The 23,184-nt window shown below is 27.7% G+C and overlaps 3 protein-coding genes and 2 long non-coding RNA genes across 5 annotated transcripts; 2 read left to right on the top strand and 3 right to left on the bottom strand.

Moving 5' to 3' along the window:
* Nucleotides 1–1,662: 1,662 nt before the first annotated feature.
* Nucleotides 1,663–4,143, top strand: LOC136774104 (uncharacterized). Its single transcript, XR_010822722.1, has 6 exons — nt 1,663–1,943; nt 2,029–2,179; nt 2,566–2,750; nt 2,933–3,081; nt 3,223–3,953; nt 4,034–4,143. It is a non-coding gene; the product is annotated as an uncharacterized lncRNA (long non-coding RNA).
* A 4,967-nt stretch (nt 4,144–9,110) lies between these two features.
* LOC136774253 (uncharacterized) lies at nt 9,111–10,825 on the bottom strand. The gene is made up of 5 exons (XR_010822762.1): nt 10,545–10,825; nt 10,309–10,459; nt 9,738–9,922; nt 9,407–9,555; nt 9,111–9,265 (listed from the first exon to the last, which is right to left on the bottom strand). It is a non-coding gene; the product is annotated as an uncharacterized lncRNA (long non-coding RNA).
* A 1,153-nt stretch (nt 10,826–11,978) lies between these two features.
* LOC136773401 (uncharacterized) lies at nt 11,979–13,198 on the bottom strand. Its single transcript, XM_066727053.1, has 2 exons — nt 12,823–13,198; nt 11,979–12,727 (listed from the first exon to the last, which is right to left on the bottom strand). Exons 1-2 carry the CDS (start codon nt 13,196–13,198, stop codon nt 11,979–11,981), a joined length of 1,125 nt encoding a protein of 374 aa, XP_066583150.1.
* Nucleotides 13,199–17,399: 4,201 nt separating this feature from the next.
* Nucleotides 17,400–19,506, top strand: LOC136773410 (uncharacterized protein MCAP_0864-like). The gene is made up of 3 exons (XM_066727066.1): nt 17,400–17,624; nt 17,803–17,908; nt 18,053–19,506. Exons 1-3 carry the CDS (start codon nt 17,400–17,402, stop codon nt 19,504–19,506), a joined length of 1,785 nt encoding a protein of 594 aa, XP_066583163.1.
* Nucleotides 19,507–20,473: 967 nt separating this feature from the next.
* LOC136773417 (uncharacterized) lies at nt 20,474–22,806 on the bottom strand. Its single transcript, XM_066727092.1, has 2 exons — nt 22,735–22,806; nt 20,474–22,666 (listed from the first exon to the last, which is right to left on the bottom strand). Exons 1-2 carry the CDS (start codon nt 22,804–22,806, stop codon nt 20,474–20,476), a joined length of 2,265 nt encoding a protein of 754 aa, XP_066583189.1.
* Between the last annotated feature and the right edge of the window lie 378 nt (nt 22,807–23,184).

Genomic DNA, 23,184 nt, shown 5'->3' on the forward strand with positions numbered 1-23,184 from the left:
GATAATAATATATATATATTTGATGCTCTTACTAGAGAATTAGACTCAGGATATCCAAGAACATATCAACAATTATTAGGTAATTATGTTAATTATGATGGTGTTAAAGCAGCTGTTTTAACAAATTCTGGAAAAGTTTATATTTTTTATACTCCTAATTATGTAATGGAATTGTCCAGTTGTGAAGTATTAAAACCCAACAAATTCACCACGGTTGAATCAGTTTTTCAAACTGAAATAAATTTTTATCAGAACTTTACATTATTCAAATATACAAATGGAAAAATATATATAATACAAAATGATATGTATAAAGCCTTTGATGAATTCATGGGTATAATTGTAAAGTCAGATAAATTTGATTTATCATTATTTAATATTGAATGTTCAAGTATCACTTTAGGTGAAAAATTAAAAACTCTTATGGTGAGGATGTTAACATTTTATGGAGATGATACCAACCATTATCATAATCTTAAAGGAAATTATTTAAACGATGATGCTAATAATGATATTAATGATGATGATGAATATAATAATGATTTTAATGATGAATCATATCAAAGTATGAAAGGAGTATCCTTCGATTCTGGACGTGTTAAGAGATTTAATTCATTTGCCGAAGTGCAAAAGTATAAAATTGATCAGATTAAGAAAAATGAATTATAAGACAACAAAAATTTCATTAAAAACTAGTCAGTAATCGTTTAATCGTCAAGCATGAACGCTGTTCCTCGAGAGTAAGTAAAAAAAATTAAAAAAATTGTCTTTTTTATTATTAATTACAGATATATTTGTTTAAAGGACACCGATTCTTATTCTGGGAAGGCGATATCCATTAACTTCAAATGATTATGAATATTTGGAAATTGGTATTAAAATTTCAAATATTCAAAAAGCTACTATATCAATCATCCTTAGTCATATTGCAACAAATGACTTCATTGAATTTTCTGAAGAAACATGTAATGAGGTCTATAATTATCGTGAATATATTTATAAATTTTTTGATAATATAGCTACACCCACTCTTCATCTACTTAGTGATGATACATCAATAGAATTGTTGGATAAAATTGATGGAATTGGAAAAAAAGTTAAATTTAATCAAGTAAATAGTGTTATTTATGTGGTAACCGGACGTTAGACCTACAAATTTTTTTGAATGGAGTATGATTTCTATTCATTATATGAATATGTATAATATAGTGACATTTTCGCGCATGCGTACAAACATGAGGAAAGGGTCTATGGGAAATAGGCAGTTTCATACAGCTTTAACCTGATTTGATTATAAGTCAGTGTTTACATTTTAATGACAGTATGCCAGTGTGACAAGGTTATAATATATGAAAGTGAAAGTCAGATAAGTATTTTATTTTTCTCTTCAAAGTAACTTACTTAATTTGAAAGAAATTGATTCTTTGTTTTAAACATATATTTTGCAGGATGCGTTTCTGCATTGATAAAGTGGAATATGAAAAAATTGGAAATTTAATTAAAGTTTGTGTAAGGTGATACGGAATCCAAACATTCATAGAAGGGATGAAATAAAATAATCACATGTAAGGTACAGTTCCTATTATTTAAATTTTAATGCATCCAATCATAACGCAACCAACTATTTTAGCACTTTAAACAATGTCAGAATATGCGTTTGTATTACCTCAATAAGTGAAAGCGTAGCAACACTAATAATTTAAGGCTTTAATACTTAGCTTCCTCTCTATTCGTATAGAAAAGAAAACTGAGAACTTAAGGATATAGTTACCTAATAAGTGGTCAAATGTTATAATATTGAAAAATAATGAGCTCTGCAGGAATGGCGTACAAATTGCATTGGTATATTAAATTTGTTATGTGAAAGAAAAATTGATTGAAATATGCAGGCATTGTTTGTAGGAACCATACATACAGGCTGTGATATATAAATATCAGACGAGGTCTTTATTGTTTTTATTATTAATATAGAAGTAGCTTTTTTTGTAAATGAAGTTTGATTACTTATGTTTTATCTTTTGTTTGCAGATTTATTAGCTATTAGTCTTTACGCACATGAGTTGAGGGAAGGTTGTTTTGTTTATAGGGTTTTATGAAAAAGTTGTGAGGAAAACATTCGGTGTGAATTGAGAATGGATGTATCTTCATCATAGGAGTTTACCAGCTTTAAGTGATTATTGTAAGTACTATCATATATCTTAATACTAATAAATGCAGGTCATGGAGTCCTGTGTTCAAACCACAAAAGCTTCTTATTTGATAAGAGATAATCATTTTAGTATATTACATATATGGACTATTTGAGCAGTAGAGAGCTATTTATAGCATAGCAGCATTACTAGCGGTTTTGTTTAATATTGAATTTTGTAGATATTGAAGTGTAAAAGCCTGTTCGTTCATTTTATATTTTTCTAATATGTGATTATTTAATCTCCTAATATAGATCTTTTATGAATATTTATGTTTTTATGTATCGTTATTTAGAAGTATTCCACATATTAAAAGGCTTGAATGAAATATTGTATGATTTGTGTAATGTACTTAATAGTATTTATGATTTTTTAGGTCTTAAGAGGAAAATCCTTCTTGGTGGACGTAACAGCTTTTCAATGGAAATTGTTTGAGATTGATTAATGGCAAAATGGATATAATGAAAGCTCTTGGTGGTTTAGAGGCTATTTGGAAAATACACTTTACAAAGGAATTTTTTATTGCTAATATATAGCATATCCTTTCTTTCGAGTTTTCAGGTATTTAAGTTTTACTTGTTAAAATGTTGAAATTGACTCATATATAAAAGGTCTATTTTGCTCTGAGCTCGTTTAGTTGTGCAGTTCTTTATAAGAGACAGGAAAACTTAAATTCACTGTAGAATTCTTATTAAATACTTATTACTTAGCCTACTTAATATCAAATGTTTATGCTCCATTAGGGAAAAGGCTTCTGGTTTTGATGAAATAATGCTATATGATAAATTGACCAATGTCAACAGGATCTATGTCATTTGAGATAAATTGCTAGTGTACATTCACGATTTGGTGTTCATCTATAACTTACAAAGAATCTGGAGTTTCATAAGTGGTAAAAATCCTAATTTTGAAGAGCTCTCTTAATCTCTCTTAGTTTCAACAAACTCACCTGTGGCAAATAGTACACTATTTAAATGTAATGAATCTTCGCCAAGTGACCGATCAGAATGTGTTTAAGTTTTAAATTGTATAGAAGGAGATCATCCACCTGAGGAAATCGTACAAGATGAAATCCCATGGAGTATCCAGGCCCTTCTTTTGGCAAATTCAACTGATTTGATGGACTAAAGAACAACCAAACAAATACTGGTTTGATTTTCAATTCAGATGGAGAGATTAGAATCCGCGTGATATTGAACGATACAAGGAAGAAAATTCTTTAAGTGTACAAAAGATGGGATGTTCGCATTTATATATTCTACACCGGATTGATGATACCTCTAAAACTAGCTTACAATTTACACTCTCCGTATATAGCAAATGCTTATCAATGTTGATTATCTATGTAAGAGAAGCATGTTTTTTCTAATTCAAATTTAATTACACTAGCTTAGCAATGCAGTAATAAAAACAGAACAGATGTGCTGTTTGGTTGGAAAAAATTGGTCATAGAGCTAATATACATAAACATGCTTCAGTGCTGCAATATAGAAGTACAAAGTCGGCGAGGAAGAAATATACAAACAATTGTCCATGAAGAGCTTTAAATACACATGATACAACTAAACGTAGAAACCAGCCAGATGAAATTATCGAACAATCATAAAATTATTATGGCGCGGATAATCGTAAAATTAACCGAGAATTAGCCTTCAGTTTCAAAATTGCTAATTGGTGAAGATTTGACATTTTAAAATAGAGCTGATCTCGCCTGAATTATAGGCTGATTGATTTACGAGGCAAAAATGGCTCAAGATATTTGCAGTAAAAATCAATTGAATATCAATTATGTTAATGACTGTATAAATTATTGATGAAGAATAATTACAATTTTTCGTTTTTAGATTACTTCAACAAATGTGATGAGCGTACAAAAATTATGAAAAGACATTTACAATTGATTTTGGAATAAATTACGTTTGAAGTTAAGGGTACGTTCAATGACAATGACAAGATAAAGTTATCATATTGTCAATAAATATTTTTATAAGAATTATATAATTATAGACGAGGAGTATCTAACGTGTATTTCAATTGTTACACAAACGCTATTTTTAACTATATAAGGTAATAATAATGAGAGTTCCAGAAAAGTCAGCTTCTCTTATCCGATCTTTTGCTGTTATTTTAGCTGGAGCAGTCTTATTGGATAATTCCAAAAATGTAGGTCGGCAGCAAAAAAATTTGACAAGACATTTTTTCTTCTGTGGAAATATTGTTTCAGTAATCCGCATTTTTAATTTACAACTTTTAGATGTTTGGCGTCTTATAATTTTATTTATTTCAAAGCTAACATATATAAAAGTATTATTCCGCATAATGAATTTTTGATACTTCTCTATCCTCGTTATATTAAGGTTTATATTTTTCCTAATATTTAATTGTTACTACCACATATATTATGTAATGTTTCATTTTCAACCATTTAATCAATATGCTTGTGTCGATTTTCTAAATTTTATTGTTTAGTTATTATCCAGGCTTTTCAGAGTAGTCACCGTATTATAGGTTTTAATGATGTTTGTTGCACTTAATACATACACATTTACACATTATTAGTATATTTCTCTAAGTTTACCTATCCTTTTATATACTTCTCGCTTTCGTAAATGGTGTAAACATTGATGAACGCACATGTTATCATTTCCGATTTCAAATTAGTTTTAATTTCTGCAGCTATATCAAAAGCCTAGGTAGCTGATTTTTAATGCATTCTTTCTAATATTTGTTTTTATTACTACCTTTATGTTGCAGTGGGATTACGCTTATTTACCTCTCTTTTCCACTACTAAAAGAATTAATCTGATTTAAAATATTTTTTGATTAAATATATCATTTAAATGTATAATAATATTACTTGCATAATACATGCCTTATTTATCTGTAAACTATGGAACTATCCTCTTGTGATAAATGCGTAAATTGTTCTATAATTTACATAATTATTGCATAGTACTCATTTGTAATTGATAAAATTATGATAATTATCTTAGAAAAAACAACAAACGTATTACAATCGATATTTATTGATAATACCTTTATCGTTTCCATCGATTGTTTAATAAACATTTAGGTGTCTGTAAAATCTGAGATAATTATCGGCATTTTATAGATTGCAGTTAAAATTATAATGGAAGGAAATAATCTAAGAAAATATGCAAAAGTACCTATTTATCCAGATGATTATTCGTACTGTAGGATAAAAACATATCAAAAAAATGACGGTACACGTACGACGTAAGTAAATTTGTTTTTACTGAGGAACGATTATTTTAAATACAAAAATAGACGTTTAAAAAAATTTTCTTTTATTAATTATTATCTATTAGACATTTGAAATGCGTGTTAAAGGGCAAATGCCCTGGAACTGCAAAAATTATAATAAAAGCGGACAGCGAGAAAAATTGCTTCCAAAGTTTAAAACTACACAATCACTTACCTAATGATAAAGTTAGTAAAATAAAAACCAATTTTAAAAATGAGTTGAAAATTTATTCGCGGTCCTCCAAATTAACACCATTAACAAAAGCGAAGGAAATATATAATTACTGTGCTTTAAGGTAAATATGTTAACATATGTAATTATAATAATTCAAATAGAATGATATTATAAAAAATAGCTGTAAACCTTATTAAAAAATGAATGAATATTATACCCTCAACTCTTTCCAAGAAACCCGAAAGGTGCACGAGCAGTATCATTTAAAGAGGTGGACAGAAATTTCAGAAGATGGAAAAGAAAAGCTTATAAGAAATTGCCATCGTCAATAGCTTTAGAAGATTTAGAATTCATTTTGAATGCTGAAAGTAATAAAAAATTTATGAGATTCAAAATTGAAGGAGACGAACATAAACTATCCATAATGCAGTATGCAGAAAAAGAAAATATATTAGTCATTTTATATGACAAGAAATTATGTAATTCAATGGATTACCAAAGATTATTTGTTGACGGTACATTTGAGACTACCCCTCAAGTAAATAATGTCTATCAAATGGTAACATTAATGACCGAGCATTACGGCAAAGTAATGTTATTTTCTTTATTTTTAACGCTTATTGTAAATAGATGAGACATGCTATTATTTATATCATAAAATCCAGGCAATACCATTTTTGTGGGCATTGACGAACCATAAGTCATTTAAATTATACGATATGTTATTTAAATTTATTAAAATAAAAGTTTTACCACAATTGATTCCAAAGAATATACACGTAGATTTTGAATCAGGCTTACAAAAAGGGCTAAATATAAATTTTCCAGAAGCAAATATAGTAGGTTGCTACTTTCACTATGTACAAGTAAGTAAATAAATAAATATATAAGTAAAAATATAATAATAATTAAATAAACTTTGTATGATTTACAGAATGTAAGAAAAATTGCCAAAAAATTACGTTTTTAAAAATTTAAAAAATTTGTTGCCATCCAACCGCATAAATATATTTAATTTTATGAGAAATATATATGACATTCCCTTACTTCCCCCTTTCATGATGGGTGAAGCATTAAACGTAATAAAAAAGAAATTAAAAAAAGATGGATTAATTGGAAGGTTTGAAAAATTGTTGGCTTACGTAAATAGGTATTGGTTGAATATAGTGGACCCCCAAATCTTGTCGGTATTTAATAAAAAAATAAGGACAAACAATGTTATTGAAAGATATCATCGCTTGTTAAAAGAGAAACTAGGATCCCACCCAGAATTATTTAAATTTATAGGTATATATAAATAGTAATTTATTTATGCAAACAAATTATTGTCAAATAGAAAAAGTTAAAACTCGTTGTCGTGTTTCAAAGGTGCAGGTTGCACACTTGCCACGTTAATAACTATGAACTATGTTTTGGACATCAATCTTACCTTACGTATAGTCTTCAAACTTTGCATTTAATCTACAATTATTCTGTTTCTTCTTTTCCTTATTAATAGTGTTTGTACTTTATTCTTTTCGTTCAGTTTATGTTTGCCTCTTCCTGGACTCTTATTTTCCTCCCATAGTTAAAAAAACACAATTTTCATTTCACAAAACATAGGCATTAGAAATTGGTGCTTTCCTTAAACCAATTTTAGATATAATCTATACGATATTTCTCGAGGTTTACTTTTCGCTTAATTTATCTGTATTCCTTATTTTTATAGCAGATTTGATAAAAATTATTAAAATATATATTATTGAAAATATCAATGCGCATAGAATAGTAAAAACGCCCATCAGAAAAGATATTAGAGAAAGCGAAAATTATTTGCAAGAAGCATGGATTAATACATTTAAAAAGGTTACTAAGAAAACTGAACAAAGGATAATATATCACTTTCTTAATGCTATGACGCTACACAATAAAAACTTGATTAAGAAAGTTAATAAACTTCCTAACAAACCAGGTAATCATTTATATATAGTTACACCTCTTTGTTTTAATTGTACCAAAATAATATATTAACCTTATTTTCATACCTAGGCGATGACGCGAAACAGCCCTGTATTAATAATTAGAATTAATAGAATCAAATTTAAGTTGATACCAGATTACAAATAAAATACTTATTAATAGTTTTATTATATTTCAATCATTCCCACCTCTATTCAATAGCCAAACACTCAAAAAACTATCAGAACCCTATTTACTAAAAAAATATATATATAAGTGTATAAACATATTATTTAATCAAATTGTTAATGGATGGAAATAATAATCAAACTTAAATTCATTAAAATATGATAAATTTTAATATAATTTTATGTCCAGCAAAAGCCTGCTAGTTTTTCTTTTCCTAATTAGAAACAATAAAATAAAATAAAAAGGTATTATCACAAAAAATAAAAAAGCTTTGTAGAACGCTAAACATCTAAAAGTTGTAAATTAAAAATGCGGATTACTGAAACAATATTTCCACAGAAGAAAAAATGTCTTGTCAAATTTTTTTGCTGCCGACCTACATTTTTGGAATTATCCAATAAGACTGCTCCAGCTAAAATAACAGCAAAAGATCGGATAAGAGAAGCTGACTTTTCTGGAACTCTCATTATTATTACCTTATATAGTTAAAAATAGCGTTTGTGTAACAATTGAAATACACGTTAGATACTCCTCGTCTATAATTATATAATTCTTATAAAAATATTTATTGACAATATGATAACTTTATCTTGTCATTGTCATTGAACGTACCCTTAACTTTAAACGTAATTTATTCCAAAATCAATTGTAAATGTCTTTTCATAATTTTTGTACGCTCATCACATTTGTTGAAGTAATCTAAAAACGAAAAATTGTAATTATTCTTCATCAATAATTTATACAGCCATTAACATAATTGATATTCAATTGATTTTTACTGCAAATATCTTGAGCCATTTTTGCCTCGTAAATCAATCAGCCTATAATTCAGGCGAGATCAGCTCTATTTTAAAATGTCAAATCTTCACCAATTAGCAATTTTGAAACTGAAGGCTAATTCTCGGTTAATTTTACGATTATCCGCGCCATAATAATTTTATGATTGTTCGATAATTTCATCTGGCTGGTTTCTACGTTTAGTTGTATCATGTGTATTTAAAGCTCTTCATGGACAATTGTTTGTATATTTCTTCCTCGCCGACTTTGTACTTCTATATTGCAGCACTGAAGTATGTTTATGTATATTAGCTCTATGACCAATTTTTTCCAACCAAACAGCACATCTGTTCTGTTTTTATTACTGCATTGCTAAGCTAGTGTAATAAAATTTGAATTAGAAAAAACATGCTTCTCTTACATAGATAATCAACATTGATAAGCATTTGCTATATACGGAGAGTGTAAATTGTAAGCTAGTTTTAGAGGTATCATCAATCCGGTGTAGAATATATAAATGCGAACATCCCATCTTTTGTACACTTAAAGAATTTTCTTCCTTGTATCGTTCAATATCACGCGGATTCTAATCTCTCCATCTGAATTGAAAATCAAACCAGTATTTGTTTGGTTGTTCTTTAGTCCATCAAATCAGTTGAATTTGCCAAAAGAAGGGCCTGGATACTCCATGGGATTTCATCTTGTACGATTTCCTCAGGTGGATGATCTCCTTCTATACAATTTAAAACTTAAACACATTCTGATCGGTCACTTGGCGAAGATTCATTACATTTAAATAGTGTACTATTTGCCACAGGTGAGTTTGTTGAAACTAAGAGAGATTAAGAGAGCTCTTCAAAATTAGGATTTTTACCACTTATGAAACTCCAGATTCTTTGTAAGTTATAGATGAACACCAAATCGTGAATGTACACTAGCAATTTATCTCAAATGACATAGATCCTGTTGACATTGGTCAATTTATCATATAGCATTATTTCATCAAAACCAGAAGCCTTTTCCCTAATGGAGCATAAACATTTGATATTAAGTAGGCTAAGTAATAAGTATTTAATAAGAATTCTACAGTGAATTTAAGTTTTCCTGTCTCTTATAAAGAACTGCACAACTAAACGAGCTCAGAGCAAAATAGACCTTTTATATATGAGTCAATTTCAACATTTTAACAAGTAAAACTTAAATACCTGAAAACTCGAAAGAAAGGATATGCTATATATTAGCAATAAAAAATTCCTTTGTAAAGTGTATTTTCCAAATAGCCTCTAAACCACCAAGAGCTTTCATTATATCCATTTTGCCATTAATCAATCTCAAACAATTTCCATTGAAAAGCTGTTACGTCCACCAAGAAGGATTTTCCTCTTAAGACCTAAAAAATCATAAATACTATTAAGTACATTACACAAATCATACAATATTTCATTCAAGCCTTTTAATATGTGGAATACTTCTAAATAACGATACATAAAAACATAAATATTCATAAAAGATCTATATTAGGAGATTAAATAATCACATATTAGAAAAATATAAAATGAACGAACAGGCTTTTACACTTCAATATCTACAAAATTCAATATTAAACAAAACCGCTAGTAATGCTGCTATGCTATAAATAGCTCTCTACTGCTCAAATAGTCCATATATGTAATATACTAAAATGATTATCTCTTATCAAATAAGAAGCTTTTGTGGTTTGAACACAGGACTCCATGACCTGCATTTATTAGTATTAAGATATATGATAGTACTTACAATAATCACTTAAAGCTGGTAAACTCCTATGATGAAGATACATCCATTCTCAATTCACACCGAATGTTTTCCTCACAACTTTTTCATAAAACCCTATAAACAAAACAACCTTCCCTCAACTCATGTGCGTAAAGACTAATAGCTAATAAATCTGCAAACAAAAGATAAAACATAAGTAATCAAACTTCATTTACAAAAAAAGCTACTTCTATATTAATAATAAAAACAATAAAGACCTCGTCTGATATTTATATATCACAGCCTGTATGTATGGTTCCTACAAACAATGCCTGCATATTTCAATCAATTTTTCTTTCACATAACAAATTTAATATACCAATGCAATTTGTACGCCATTCCTGCAGAGCTCATTATTTTTCAATATTATAACATTTGACCACTTATTAGGTAACTATATCCTTAAGTTCTCAGTTTTCTTTTCTATACGAATAGAGAGGAAGCTAAGTATTAAAGCCTTAAATTATTAGTGTTGCTACGCTTTCACTTATTGAGGTAATACAAACGCATATTCTGACATTGTTTAAAGTGCTAAAATAGTTGGTTGCGTTATGATTGGATGCATTAAAATTTAAATAATAGGAACTGTACCTTACATGTGATTATTTTATTTCATCCCTTCTATGAATGTTTGGATTCCGTATCACCTTACACAAACTTTAATTAAATTTCCAATTTTTTCATATTCCACTTTATCAATGCAGAAACGCATCCTGCAAAATATATGTTTAAAACAAAGAATCAATTTCTTTCAAATTAAGTAAGTTACTTTGAAGAGAAAAATAAAATACTTATCTGACTTTCACTTTCATATATTATAACCTTGTCACACTGGCATACTGTCATTAAAATGTAAACACTGACTTATAATCAAATCAGGTTAAAGCTGTATGAAACTGCCTATTTCCCATAGACCCTTTCCTCATGTTTGTACGCATGCGCGAAAATGTCACTATATTATACATATTCATATAATGAATAGAAATCATACTCCATTCAAAAAAATTTGTAGGTCTAACGTCCGGTTACCTTATTTATGTATCAAGTAAAATTTGTAAAAATATGTTATCTCTTTATCGTTGTATTAATATTACAACTCAATGGTTACAATTTAATTTGGATACAGTTTTACAAACATTTCAGGATTTTGTAAAAATTGCTCATTCTGCTAAGTTTAAAAATTGTATTCTTGAATTGATTGAAAAACATACAATTTTTAACAAATATTCTATTGTACAAAACGAAATTTTATATTTTTATTTAAAATCAATTGTTTTATATTCCAGAAAAAATTATATGTAAACAATTTTTAAGTGAAAAATAATTTTAGTGTATTTAATAACAATTGTTTTATATAAATATTGTAGTATTATAAAATAGTATACGTTATAAACTATGGGGTAATTTGTAATAAAAACTATTATTTATAATTAAAAAAAATCTTAATTTATTTATTTATTCATTTTTTTGATAATATACACAATATATTCAAAAATTACATTTTTTACAAATATTTTTTATAATTTTTATTTAAAATCTCTCTCAGGTACTAGACAATACACATTCTACGAAGATGTTTTCCCCTATCCTTAATTTTATTGTTAGTAATTTTTTTATTTTTCATTAATTTTATTGTGTAAAATTATAATTTATTATGTAATTTTTCTAACAATATTAGTTAGTGGACTGTATTCAACTATACGATCGTGTAAAATTAAACAATAAGCGCTAGTATTCAAAGGTATATCTTTTTTACATTCAAAATCTATTCTAATGTCAACAGTACCATTCTTAATGGATTCAACTTGACGTGAACAATCAATGACAATTAAAGGCGCTATATTCTTAAATTTATTAAGAGTTAATAAATTATTCTCTTGTAATCCATAATAAACAGATTTAAATTTTGAATACATTAAATATAACAAACTATAGTTATTTTTATCAAAATCTATGTTTAAGTTGTCGTAAGGATATGATTCAGAGTTAAGATAGAGACGAACGTTTGATATATTACAATGATCAAAAATATGAGATTGATTTGATATTTGATCTTTTCGATTTGTTTGTAATGCTAATATTATAAAACGTGGTTTTTCCAGTTGAGTAGATGCTTTCACAGCCCAAGTATGTTTGGTTGATGATTGTAAAAGAGGATATTCATATAAATCCCAAGTTCGATAGTTCATAGTAACAACATTTCCATTTTCAACAAAACGTAGAATTGCTAATTTATTCATTTCCTCCAATGTAATATGCGGTATTTTCCATTGAATTTTAGTTAATTCAATCGATGCGTTAACTTTGGGTTTATCATACCCAGAAAAGAGAGAATTCAAATCGTTTCGAGATCGAATTAGTATTAATTCGTGTCGGGCATTTATTACAATGTGATTGTAATCTTCGCAAAATCCCAATAACATTCGTAATGGTACACAAAAATTAAAAATAATTTTTTATCACTCGTTGTATATTTTAAAGCATCATGACACCAACCTGCATTTTCTACATAATTTTTATTAATACTGCCAACTGATAGATAATTTTTAATAGATGTTGTAATCCCAACATTTCTACATTGATCTATTTCAACACCATCCAATTCATATCTAATCTCATCGAATAGAAATGCCATACAATTATTATCAAGATATACTTCATCTTTATCTTCGTCAGTTCTTGTTACTTTTCCTTCTATGTAGAGAAAACTTTGACTTGGTAATATATATAGATCTTGATGTTGGATTGGAATTCTAATTTCATCATTGTTTCTCAAATTTGTATTGGCATAAGGATTATATCCATGAATTTCAATTTTTGTTATTCGATTGTCCAACACGGGTGATTCTTGAATGTCTAGTATGTCGATCATTTTTCACAATGTAACCTAATGATTGTAGAAAATTAATATTTGATAGATTTAAACCTCTTCTACTAAGTTGTACTTCCGATTCACGAGTTGCTCCAGGAATGAGAGTTGAAAGATGATGTTTTTGATTATATATAAGCATTTTACTTATGCTTCTTTTTAATATGTAATCGAACAGTAATTTCTTCACCACGAAAATTAACTAAATTATCATTTTGATCCAAAATACGTATAATTAAATGATTTATAATTTTTTGAGTTACCGGGAGATATATTACATTTGGTGGTACCTCAACAATTTTATACCTAGGTGGTACAATTGGTGCAAATTCATGAATTGTGTGCACTAATGATCCGTTGCTATAGGCTCCTGTTGTAATACTACAGCTTATTCGCAAAATGTTCACTTTATTAACGTTAGTAGGAAAGTCTGATTTATGCCATTTGTTTGCCAAAATTGTACGTTTAGTAAATCCAAGTAAAGATCCGATACTGTTGGATTTTTCAAAATGTATATCATAAATGCAGAAGATTTCACTTTTTAAAGTTGTATTATTACCACGTATTGTAATTGGATAATTCTCAATATTGTCTGGATTTACCTCATTTGCTGACAGTGACTAACGTAAAAAATCATTCAATGCCTCTATTTCGTACGAACCATGAGGAATATCTATATTCAAATTATCGAAATAAAATTTATCGTTAGTTGCGTCAATATTTGGTATAGAATTAAAAGCTTCAAAACTAATTAAACCAAGTTCATAATCTTCATCATTTTCCAATTCAATAGATGGAAAATAATAAGATTCTAGCTGTGAGTTTGTATCGTTTAATGTTAACGTTATGGACATTTTAAGGAGACTGAAGAAATATATTATGATAGTTCTATATATTTTCACGAAGAAACTTAATACAAAGATGACCACAATTTTTTTCAGAATAATGCTGATATTGCTTATAATTATATACGATTTTTGTATTTTCACCAAAATAATCTATTAATTCTTTCGGTGGTTTTAAATTTCCAAACGAATCAAAATATTTAATATTATCTCCATTTTTTATATATGCAACCCAATGAGTACCAGATCCTTCTTTATTATCCAAATTTACAATTGCACATTCTTTCTTACGAATTTTTATAGGTAGATTTGTACGCATATAAACACCTCGAAATCCTGGTAAATTTTTTAACATTTTCTCCAGATATATATTGGTTGTTACGTCATTTATTTATTTTTTCTTCTTCCTCTGTTTTTTTATTTGTTTTCTTAATCCACGACCTCTCTTATAGGGAGCCAAATAAAGTCCTTGTCCTTCAATTGATTTATTATGACGTTTTAATTCTTCCAATCGTTTTCATGCTGCATTAGCATCATTCACTGCTTTACTAATACTAGCAGCACCACCAGCTAATGATCCAACGGCTGAAAGACCTGCTAAAATAGGTGCTAAAAATGGTAAAAATCCTCCTCGTTTTGCACTTGGAATAATTCTCTTCTTTCTCTTCCTCTTTACAACACCCATACCAAATTTTCTTTTTGTTTTCATTGCTCCATAGACAGCTAAAGCACCTGCACGTTCTGAAAATTTAGCGTCTTTAGCAGTTATACGTTTTTTTGCACTTTCAGCAAGAATTCGATCAGCTTCGTGTCGCTCTTTCAGATCACTGTTTTTTGAATATGCAATGTCATGCTCTTTACAAGCAACATCAAGTTGATTAACACCACTGTCTCCTCTTGTCAATCTTTTGTTTAAATGTGTACCTGGTCCACAAAATTGATACCCAGGTATATGTAATTCAAATGGAAGAGCATTAATAACACTATTAACTAGTCCTCTACCTCTTTTTCCTTTTGTTTTAAAATTTGACATTCACGACAATCTTTTACAGCTGGTGTAGGACCATCAATATGACTTCGTGACCACGGTTGATTATAATGTTTTGTACACGAACGATATTCTATAATTTCATTATCATATTTTATATGGTCAGGTAATCGATTCCACAAATATTTTATTTCATGTGAATTATATTTTGTAAGAATCACCTTTGGTACATACTTTAATTCCTCTTCTGTCAAATCACCAATACGAGAATCAATCACTATTATGATCATGATTTAAACTGACTGACTCACTCTCTTGAGTGCATTCTCTATATATACCCCTCAACTAACCTTGAATTGTAGTATAAAGTAAAAATGAATTTTATAAAGCAAAATCTACGAATACCAGTTTATAATTTAGATAATAAATATTCAACAAGTGCAGAAGAACAACGAAGACATGGAATATTATTACCTAATACTATCAGATCATTAGTATGTGGTCCATCAAATTGTGGTAAAACTAATGCAGTTCTTGCACTTCTTCTCAGTCCTCACGGATTACGCTTTGAGCATGTGTATGTTTATTCTAAATCATTAAATCAACCAAAATATTGTTTCATACAAAATGTTTTTAATAATCTAAAAGATATAATTAATTATTATACTTTTACCAACAATATAGATGTTATTCCTGTTAATGATAGTATGCAAAATTCTATTTTTATCTTTGACGATGTAGCCTGTGATAACCAATCAATAATTCGGGAATATTTTTCGATGGGTAGACATTCTCAAATTGATTGTTTTTATCTTTGTCAGACTTATGCTAAAATTCCTAAACATTTAATTCATGACAATGCAAATTTTATACTAATATTCAATCAGGATAATACAAATTTACGTCATATTTATAATGAACATGTAAATAATGATATGTCGTTTGAAAATTTTTGTGATTTATGCTCAATATGTTGGAAACCAAAATGTGGATTTTTGGTAATTGACAAGGATAGTCAATTCAATAGTGGAAGATATCGTAAAGGTTTTGATGAATTTATAATTATCAAATAAAAATGGAGAGAGAGAGAGAATAGAGAGTGTCACATGACAAAAATATTAAAACGTACATGATGTGGTTAATTGAAGTTAGTTATATTGTATGTGGCAAAGACAACACATCATGGAAAAACAAACCAACAAAAGTGGTAGTGAAAATATGAGAAGTTTGAAACAGGTAGAGAAAGTGAATAAAGCAATTGTTAATGCTAGTAAATCAATACGAAAAAAACATCGAGCACTGAAGATGGGTCAACAAGAAGATAGGATGAAAGTTATTAAAAGTTTAGAACCTATTATTCAACCACTACAGAAAATAGTTAATACAACAGATGAAGATAAAATATTAATGAAAATGGAACCGAGAAAAAAAATACGTTTATTAAAGAGAATCCATTCGGAAACATCTACTCTAATAAAAGAAGGTCCGTTGAAGAGGATTCATCCAGAGTCATCTACTCCAATAAAGGAAGTTCCATTGAAAAAAATACGTGAAATTAATTTTAATTCAGAAGAAATAAATACAAATCGTCATACTTCAGCAAATAACGCAATTGAATTAAATCGAAATTTACATGATACATCTCCTACAAATGATAATATAATTAATTTAAATGAAAATTTTAACAATCAAACGATTGAAGAAGAAACATCATTGCCCATGGAATATATATCAATGGATGAATTACCTGTTTCAAAACAATATGCTACAATACAATCAGCTTATGCAAGAGAACTGCTTCTAGGACAACATGAAACAATTGATGATGTTTTTGGTATATACACCGATCCTCGTGATAATAAATTATATTTGGGAAATAAAATCTTTCATATTGATTCTAATGATGTTATAACAATAGGTGAAAAAAAGTATCAAGGTACTAAAGGATTATTTGAACTTTTATTAATAAAAAAACCTAATGAGACACTCTATAACGATGAAGATTTAAAACAATATAAAGATATATTACAGTATACAAGTGCACATACACGAGGTCATATACCCGGTGAACACATTAAAAGTAGTAGAGGAGATAAATATATGTTTATTATAAAACCACTCTTTTCTAAAATAAATGGTCAAGGTTTATGGGTTACTTCTCCCAGTATGCTGCTCAATAGAAACAATAACATTGATTATGTTCATTGGGATGATCCTAATGAACTTGTTGATCGACTACGATTACTCTTTGCATCACAAACTGCAGGAAACAATTCACATCAAAATGAAATAATATCTATTATTGAGGAGCTTAAAGAGGCTGGATTTATAATAAATTAAAATAATTTTCACATTTTCAATCAGTATCACGATGACCATCGATGTGTTTGGTAAATCTCTAAATGAACGATACCGTTATCGTTCAGTGTCAAGAAAAAGACCTAGTATAGATAATCTTATTGTAGGAACAGCAAATCAAAATGAATCTTTAAACATTAATGGAGGTGAATATGATGCACACAAAAGACGAATTATAAATTTAGGTGAACCATTAAACCATATAGATGCAGTGACAAAATCATATGTTGATACAGAAGTTAAAAAAAAAGAAAATAATGAAGATCCAACAAAAATTGATAAAATATTTTTACAGAAGGAAATTTCAAATAATATTCAAAAAATTGATTTGGATACAAAAATAAAGGGTTTCAATGAAAATTTTGCAGAAAAAATTAGATGATTTTAATAAAATAATTACTAATGTACAATTACAGAATGATAAAGTAAAAAATGAAATAGAAGAACTTGATTTGAAAAATAAAGCAAAACAATTTGAGGAAGATTTTGACAGGAAGAAGAGTGGAATTGAAAAAATGGAGAGTAATGTGAAATTGTTGAGTGATAGTGTTAAAAATGAAATTAAGAAATTAAATTTGGATGAGAAGAAGAAGAAAAAATTCGAGGAGGATTTCGACAGGAAGAAGAGTTAAATTGAAAGGTTGGAAATTAATGTGAAAACGTTAGGCGATAATATCAAGAGTGAAATTAAGAAATTAAATTTGGATGATAGAGTGAAGAAGTTTGAGGAGGATTTTAATAGGAAAAAGAGTGAAATTGAAAAATTGAAGAGTAGTGTAAAATCGTTGAGCGAGAAGCTTCAAGATGAAATTAAAAACCTAAATTTAGAGTATAGAGGAAAAAGATTCGAGGAAGATTTTAACAATAGGAAGAGCGAAATTGAAAAATTGGAAAGTAATGTAAAATCACTGAGCGAGAGTGTTAAGAGTGAAATTAAAAATTTAAACTTGAATGATAAAAGGAAGAAATTTGAGGAGGATTTTAACAGGAAGAAGAGTGAAATTGAGAAGTTGGAGATTGGTGTGAAATCTTTGAGTGATAGTGTCAAGAGTGAAATTAAAAAATTGAATTTGGATGATAGAATAAAGAGGTTTGAGGAAGACTTTGGTAAGATGAGAAGCAAAATTGAAAAATTCGAGAATAATGTAAAATTGTTAAGTGAGAGTGTGAAGAGTGAAATTAAAAATTTGAATTTGGACGATAAAAGGAAGAAATTCGAAGAAGACTTTAACGGGAAGAAAAATGAAATTGAAAAATTGGAAAATAGTGTAAAGTCATTGAGCGAAAAGCTTCAAGGTGACATTAAAAATTTGAATTTAGACGATAAGAGGAACAAATTTGAGGAAGATTTTAGCAAGAAGAAGAGTGAAATTGAAAAGTTGGAGAAAAGTGTGAAATTATTGAGCGAAAAGCTTCAAGGTGATATTAAAAATATGAATTGGGATGATAAGAGGAAAAAATTCGAGGAAGATATTGGTAGGAAGAAAAATGAAATTGAGAAGTTGGAAAGTAGTGTGAAATCGTTGAGCGAGAGTGTGAAGACTGAAATTAAGAAGTTGAATTTGAATGATAGAATGAAAAAATTCGAGGTGGACTTTGACAGGAAGAAGAGTGAAATTGAAAAATTAGAGAATAATGTTAAATATTTGTGTCAAAATGTTAAGGATGAAATTAAAAAAGTGGATTTAAGCAATCAAATTAATGAATTTAACAAATATTTTGAACAGAAAAAAAATAAATTTGAAAATTTGGAAAATAAAATGAAAACTATAAACGATTATGTTAATAATGAAATAAAAAAAATAGACTTATTACATGATACTTTTAATAAAGATACAAATAAAAGTTTGAAAGATATTAATAAATTAAAAACTGACGTTAAAGCTCTAAATGATGATATCAAAGGTGAAATTAAGAAACAAATGGATTTTGGTGTAAGTATGATAAATACATTAGCCGAGGAAATTAAACGAATGAAAGACCAAAAAAACCTTACTATAAAACCTAACTTCCCACCAATTCCTACAGTACCTTCAGTTACTCCAGAGAATGAACCTGGTAATTTTGAAGAATTATTGAAAAAATTACACGAACTGTTGGATAAGGGAAAACAGAAATGAGTAAAGAAAAAAAACAACTTGTTGATGAATTACATGCTCCAGCACGAAAAAATTTTATTAGAAGACGAGTTATTGTTCATGGATATGACGATTTGTGGCAAGCTGATTTAGTGGATATGCGATTGTATTCAAAAATTAATAAAAATCATCAATATATATTGACAATTATCGATGTATTTTCAAAATATGCTTGGGCTATACCAATTAAAACTAAAAGTGGGAAAAATGTTACTCATGCATTTTCCAAAGTTTTAGAAGAGAGAAAACCAAAAAATTTGCAAACTGACGATGGAACAGAATTTTACAATACAAATTTTCAACAACTAATGAAACATCATGGAATTAATCATTATTCAACGTATAGTATACTTAAAGCATCAGTAGTTGAACGTTTCAATAGAACATTGAAGAGCAGTATGTGGAAAATGTTTACGCTTAATGGAAATTATCAATGGCTGAACATACTGTCAAATCTAGTTAAAGATTACAACAATCGTAAGCATAGAACTATTGGTATGTCTCCACAAAGTGTAACAATTGAACGAGAAAAAGATTTATTGAAAAATGTGTATAATTTCATAAAAATAGCTGCACAGGCAAAGTATAAAGTTTGCGATGCTGTTCGTATAAGTAAATATAAACATTTATTTAATAAGGGTTATACACCGAATTGGACAACGGAAGTATTTAGAATAGAAAAAGTTCAAAGAACAAATCCAATAACATATTTATTAAAGGATTCTACTGGTCAATCAACAGCAGGTGGATTTTACGAGTATGAACTACATAGTGTTGCAAATCCTGATGTATACTTAGTAGAAAAAGTATTACGGAAAAAAGGAAATAAAGTTTTTGTAAAATGGTTAGGATTAAATTCAAACCATAATTCATGGATTAATAAAAATAACGTATTGTAATTATTATTGTAATCAAAATGTCTTTTTTAAATAAAAAGTTTTATTAATTCTCATAATTTACTTGTATTACATTTTTTATGACCCCATGGTAATGTATCAGTTGAATTTGCTATTAAATATCTTTTATCATCGTATGGACTTAGCGCTATTTTCTCCTCATAAATTGTAAAGACATTATGTAAATTTGATCTTATTATATTTTGCTTACATATTAATGTATTGAAATTTTTTAAAGAATCTATATAATCATCAAATTCTATATTTTTTACAACATAGCTTTTAATACCTTTAATACATTTTTCATCCTTATTAACACCGTTGATTCGATATGCATACATTTTTGATCGAAGTCCCACAAATTCTGACATTAAATTACCGTTACATTCATCCTTCATGAAACCAATTACTTTTTTATTAACCAAAGGTATATTATATTTATTATTAATAGGATAATCACTTGTATCAAAATAATCTATTTTTTCTCGAATGAAATCGTAAATATTTTCACACTTAAACTCATAAATTAAACTATCGGTATCAGTATACAAAAGTTTTACGTCTAATTTGAATTTTGGTAGAATTACATCATAGTGAAAGCTATATAAACATACTTTAGATAAATCTAAAACGCACATTCCAATAAATATTGGTTTATCAATAATAATATTTAATTTTTTCATTTGTATTGCAACTAAATCTTCGTGAAAAATTGAAATTCGATAAAAATTTGGTTTTGATACTAATGATCTTACACCGTATCTACCTCCCCAATTATTTTTTATATGAACATTACATCTCTTACGTACATTTTCTATAGTTTTACCAAAAACAGCATTATTCATTAATTTGTATAAATTTTTCTCAAAATCACTATTACTTTCAGTTCGTAATTTAGTATTCAAATCAATATAACTCTTCAACCAAAATGATTGTTTAAATTTTAAAATTCTATGTATTTTTTCCAAAACCACACCATGATTTAAAGCTTGTTTCAAATTTCTATAATGCATTACATAACGATACTTATTGTTTAATGTTGCTAATAGTTTTGAAATTTTTGATTTTGGTGGTTTTTTATTTTCCGGACACATGGGTAAATCTCTTAGTAAATCGTGAATTTTTTCAGGATAAAAAAGATCAACTTCTATGATGTATCCTGTATCTGAATCATCAGCATAGTCATTTACATTGAAATTTTCACAATTCTCAACCCATTCAAATTGTCTAAAAGGTAAAGCCTGAGACATTGCCCAACCATATAAATTGTTTACATCAAAATACATTAAATAACGAGATGATTCACTTGAATTATAATTTGATAAAAATTTATTGTTTGCCTTGGCATACCTATTAGAACATTGACTGAGACCACCTCTTATACCTCGTTCAATAAATGTTAACATATCTATATCAGTTACTAATTCCAACTTAATATCAGTATAAAATAACATTACATCCCATGTATAACTTGGCAAACTAAAATAATGAACTGGATCAAGTCTATAATTATTTATACATGATTTTCTAAAATTTTCAAAAATATCTGCCAACAACAGAACATCTGTTTTTAGATACAAATCAGAATATTCACCGATATTTTGAATATTAAAAGTATTCCATACTTTAAGAGCATGTGTATAATCATTCTCTGAAATTTCACATTCATTTAAATGATTGTAAAATAATTCACGAGATGGAAGTTTTGATTCATTTAAAACATTTAAATCTTTAACATAATCATATGGAAACACACCTTTACGTGTTAATAAATTAAAAGTATTCAAACTAATATCTTGAAATTCTGATTTCAAACACGTAAAATTATTCTGATCTACGTAATTGGCTAATTTTTCCAGAATAGAATTCAAAAAACGAAATGAATTTAAAAATATAAATTTAATATTACTATTTTTTATAAATTTAATTATAGTCATATATTTTTCCATATTTAACGGTATTACTTTTACATCGCCTTCAAAACTATTTGTAATGTCGCGAATTAAAAAATGAGCATCATAATTACTTAAATTATGAAATATGACTGGAATATTTAGTTTTAATTTATAGTTTATATTACATGAATTATGAGCAGCACCTCTAAATAATCCTGTGATATGATCATGATCTCGAACCTTTGTATCATTTACACTAAATGGTTTTTCACAAATATAACAAAAACTTGCCTTTACAAATTTTTTAATATCTTGTTTTGACATTTCCATTGGTTTAATATCATTTATTATCTAAAAAAATATATATATCAATATAAATAATAATAATAAATAAAAATTTTGTTTATTTGTGTACTTACTTCTGATATTTCAACAGCAATTTTTTTAAGTTCGTTGGTAAACCATTTTGCACAAACAATACTACGTTGCATTTTAAATCGTGATAAATTATTATTATAATTACACGAAACATAATATCCAATGCTATACGGTTTATGTTGTTGAAATGCTTTAGCAGGAACAGATAATGAATCTATTTTTTCAAGTAGACATTCGAAATCTGCATATATAACAAACGGTACTTGCAATTTTTTATAATAATTTTTAAATTGTAAAATATTATTATTTTTAGCAGGAAGTACTACTGCACAATCATTTACCAGATTACAATCAACACGATGTTGTATTAATTTATCATTACTACTAAAATAATGCATACAACGATTACAAAAATATTTTGTATGTTTATCTCTACTACATTGGTTAGATAGTAAATATGATAAATTTTTAATTAAACAATAATGATAATT

Source organism: Prorops nasuta, unplaced genomic scaffold (assembly GCF_024137725.1).
Source record: "Prorops nasuta isolate Cenicafe-Biocafe unplaced genomic scaffold, Cenicafe_Pnas_1.2 PNAS00001, whole genome shotgun sequence".
In the NCBI taxonomy this organism is placed as follows: domain Eukaryota; kingdom Metazoa; phylum Arthropoda; class Insecta; order Hymenoptera; family Bethylidae; genus Prorops; species Prorops nasuta.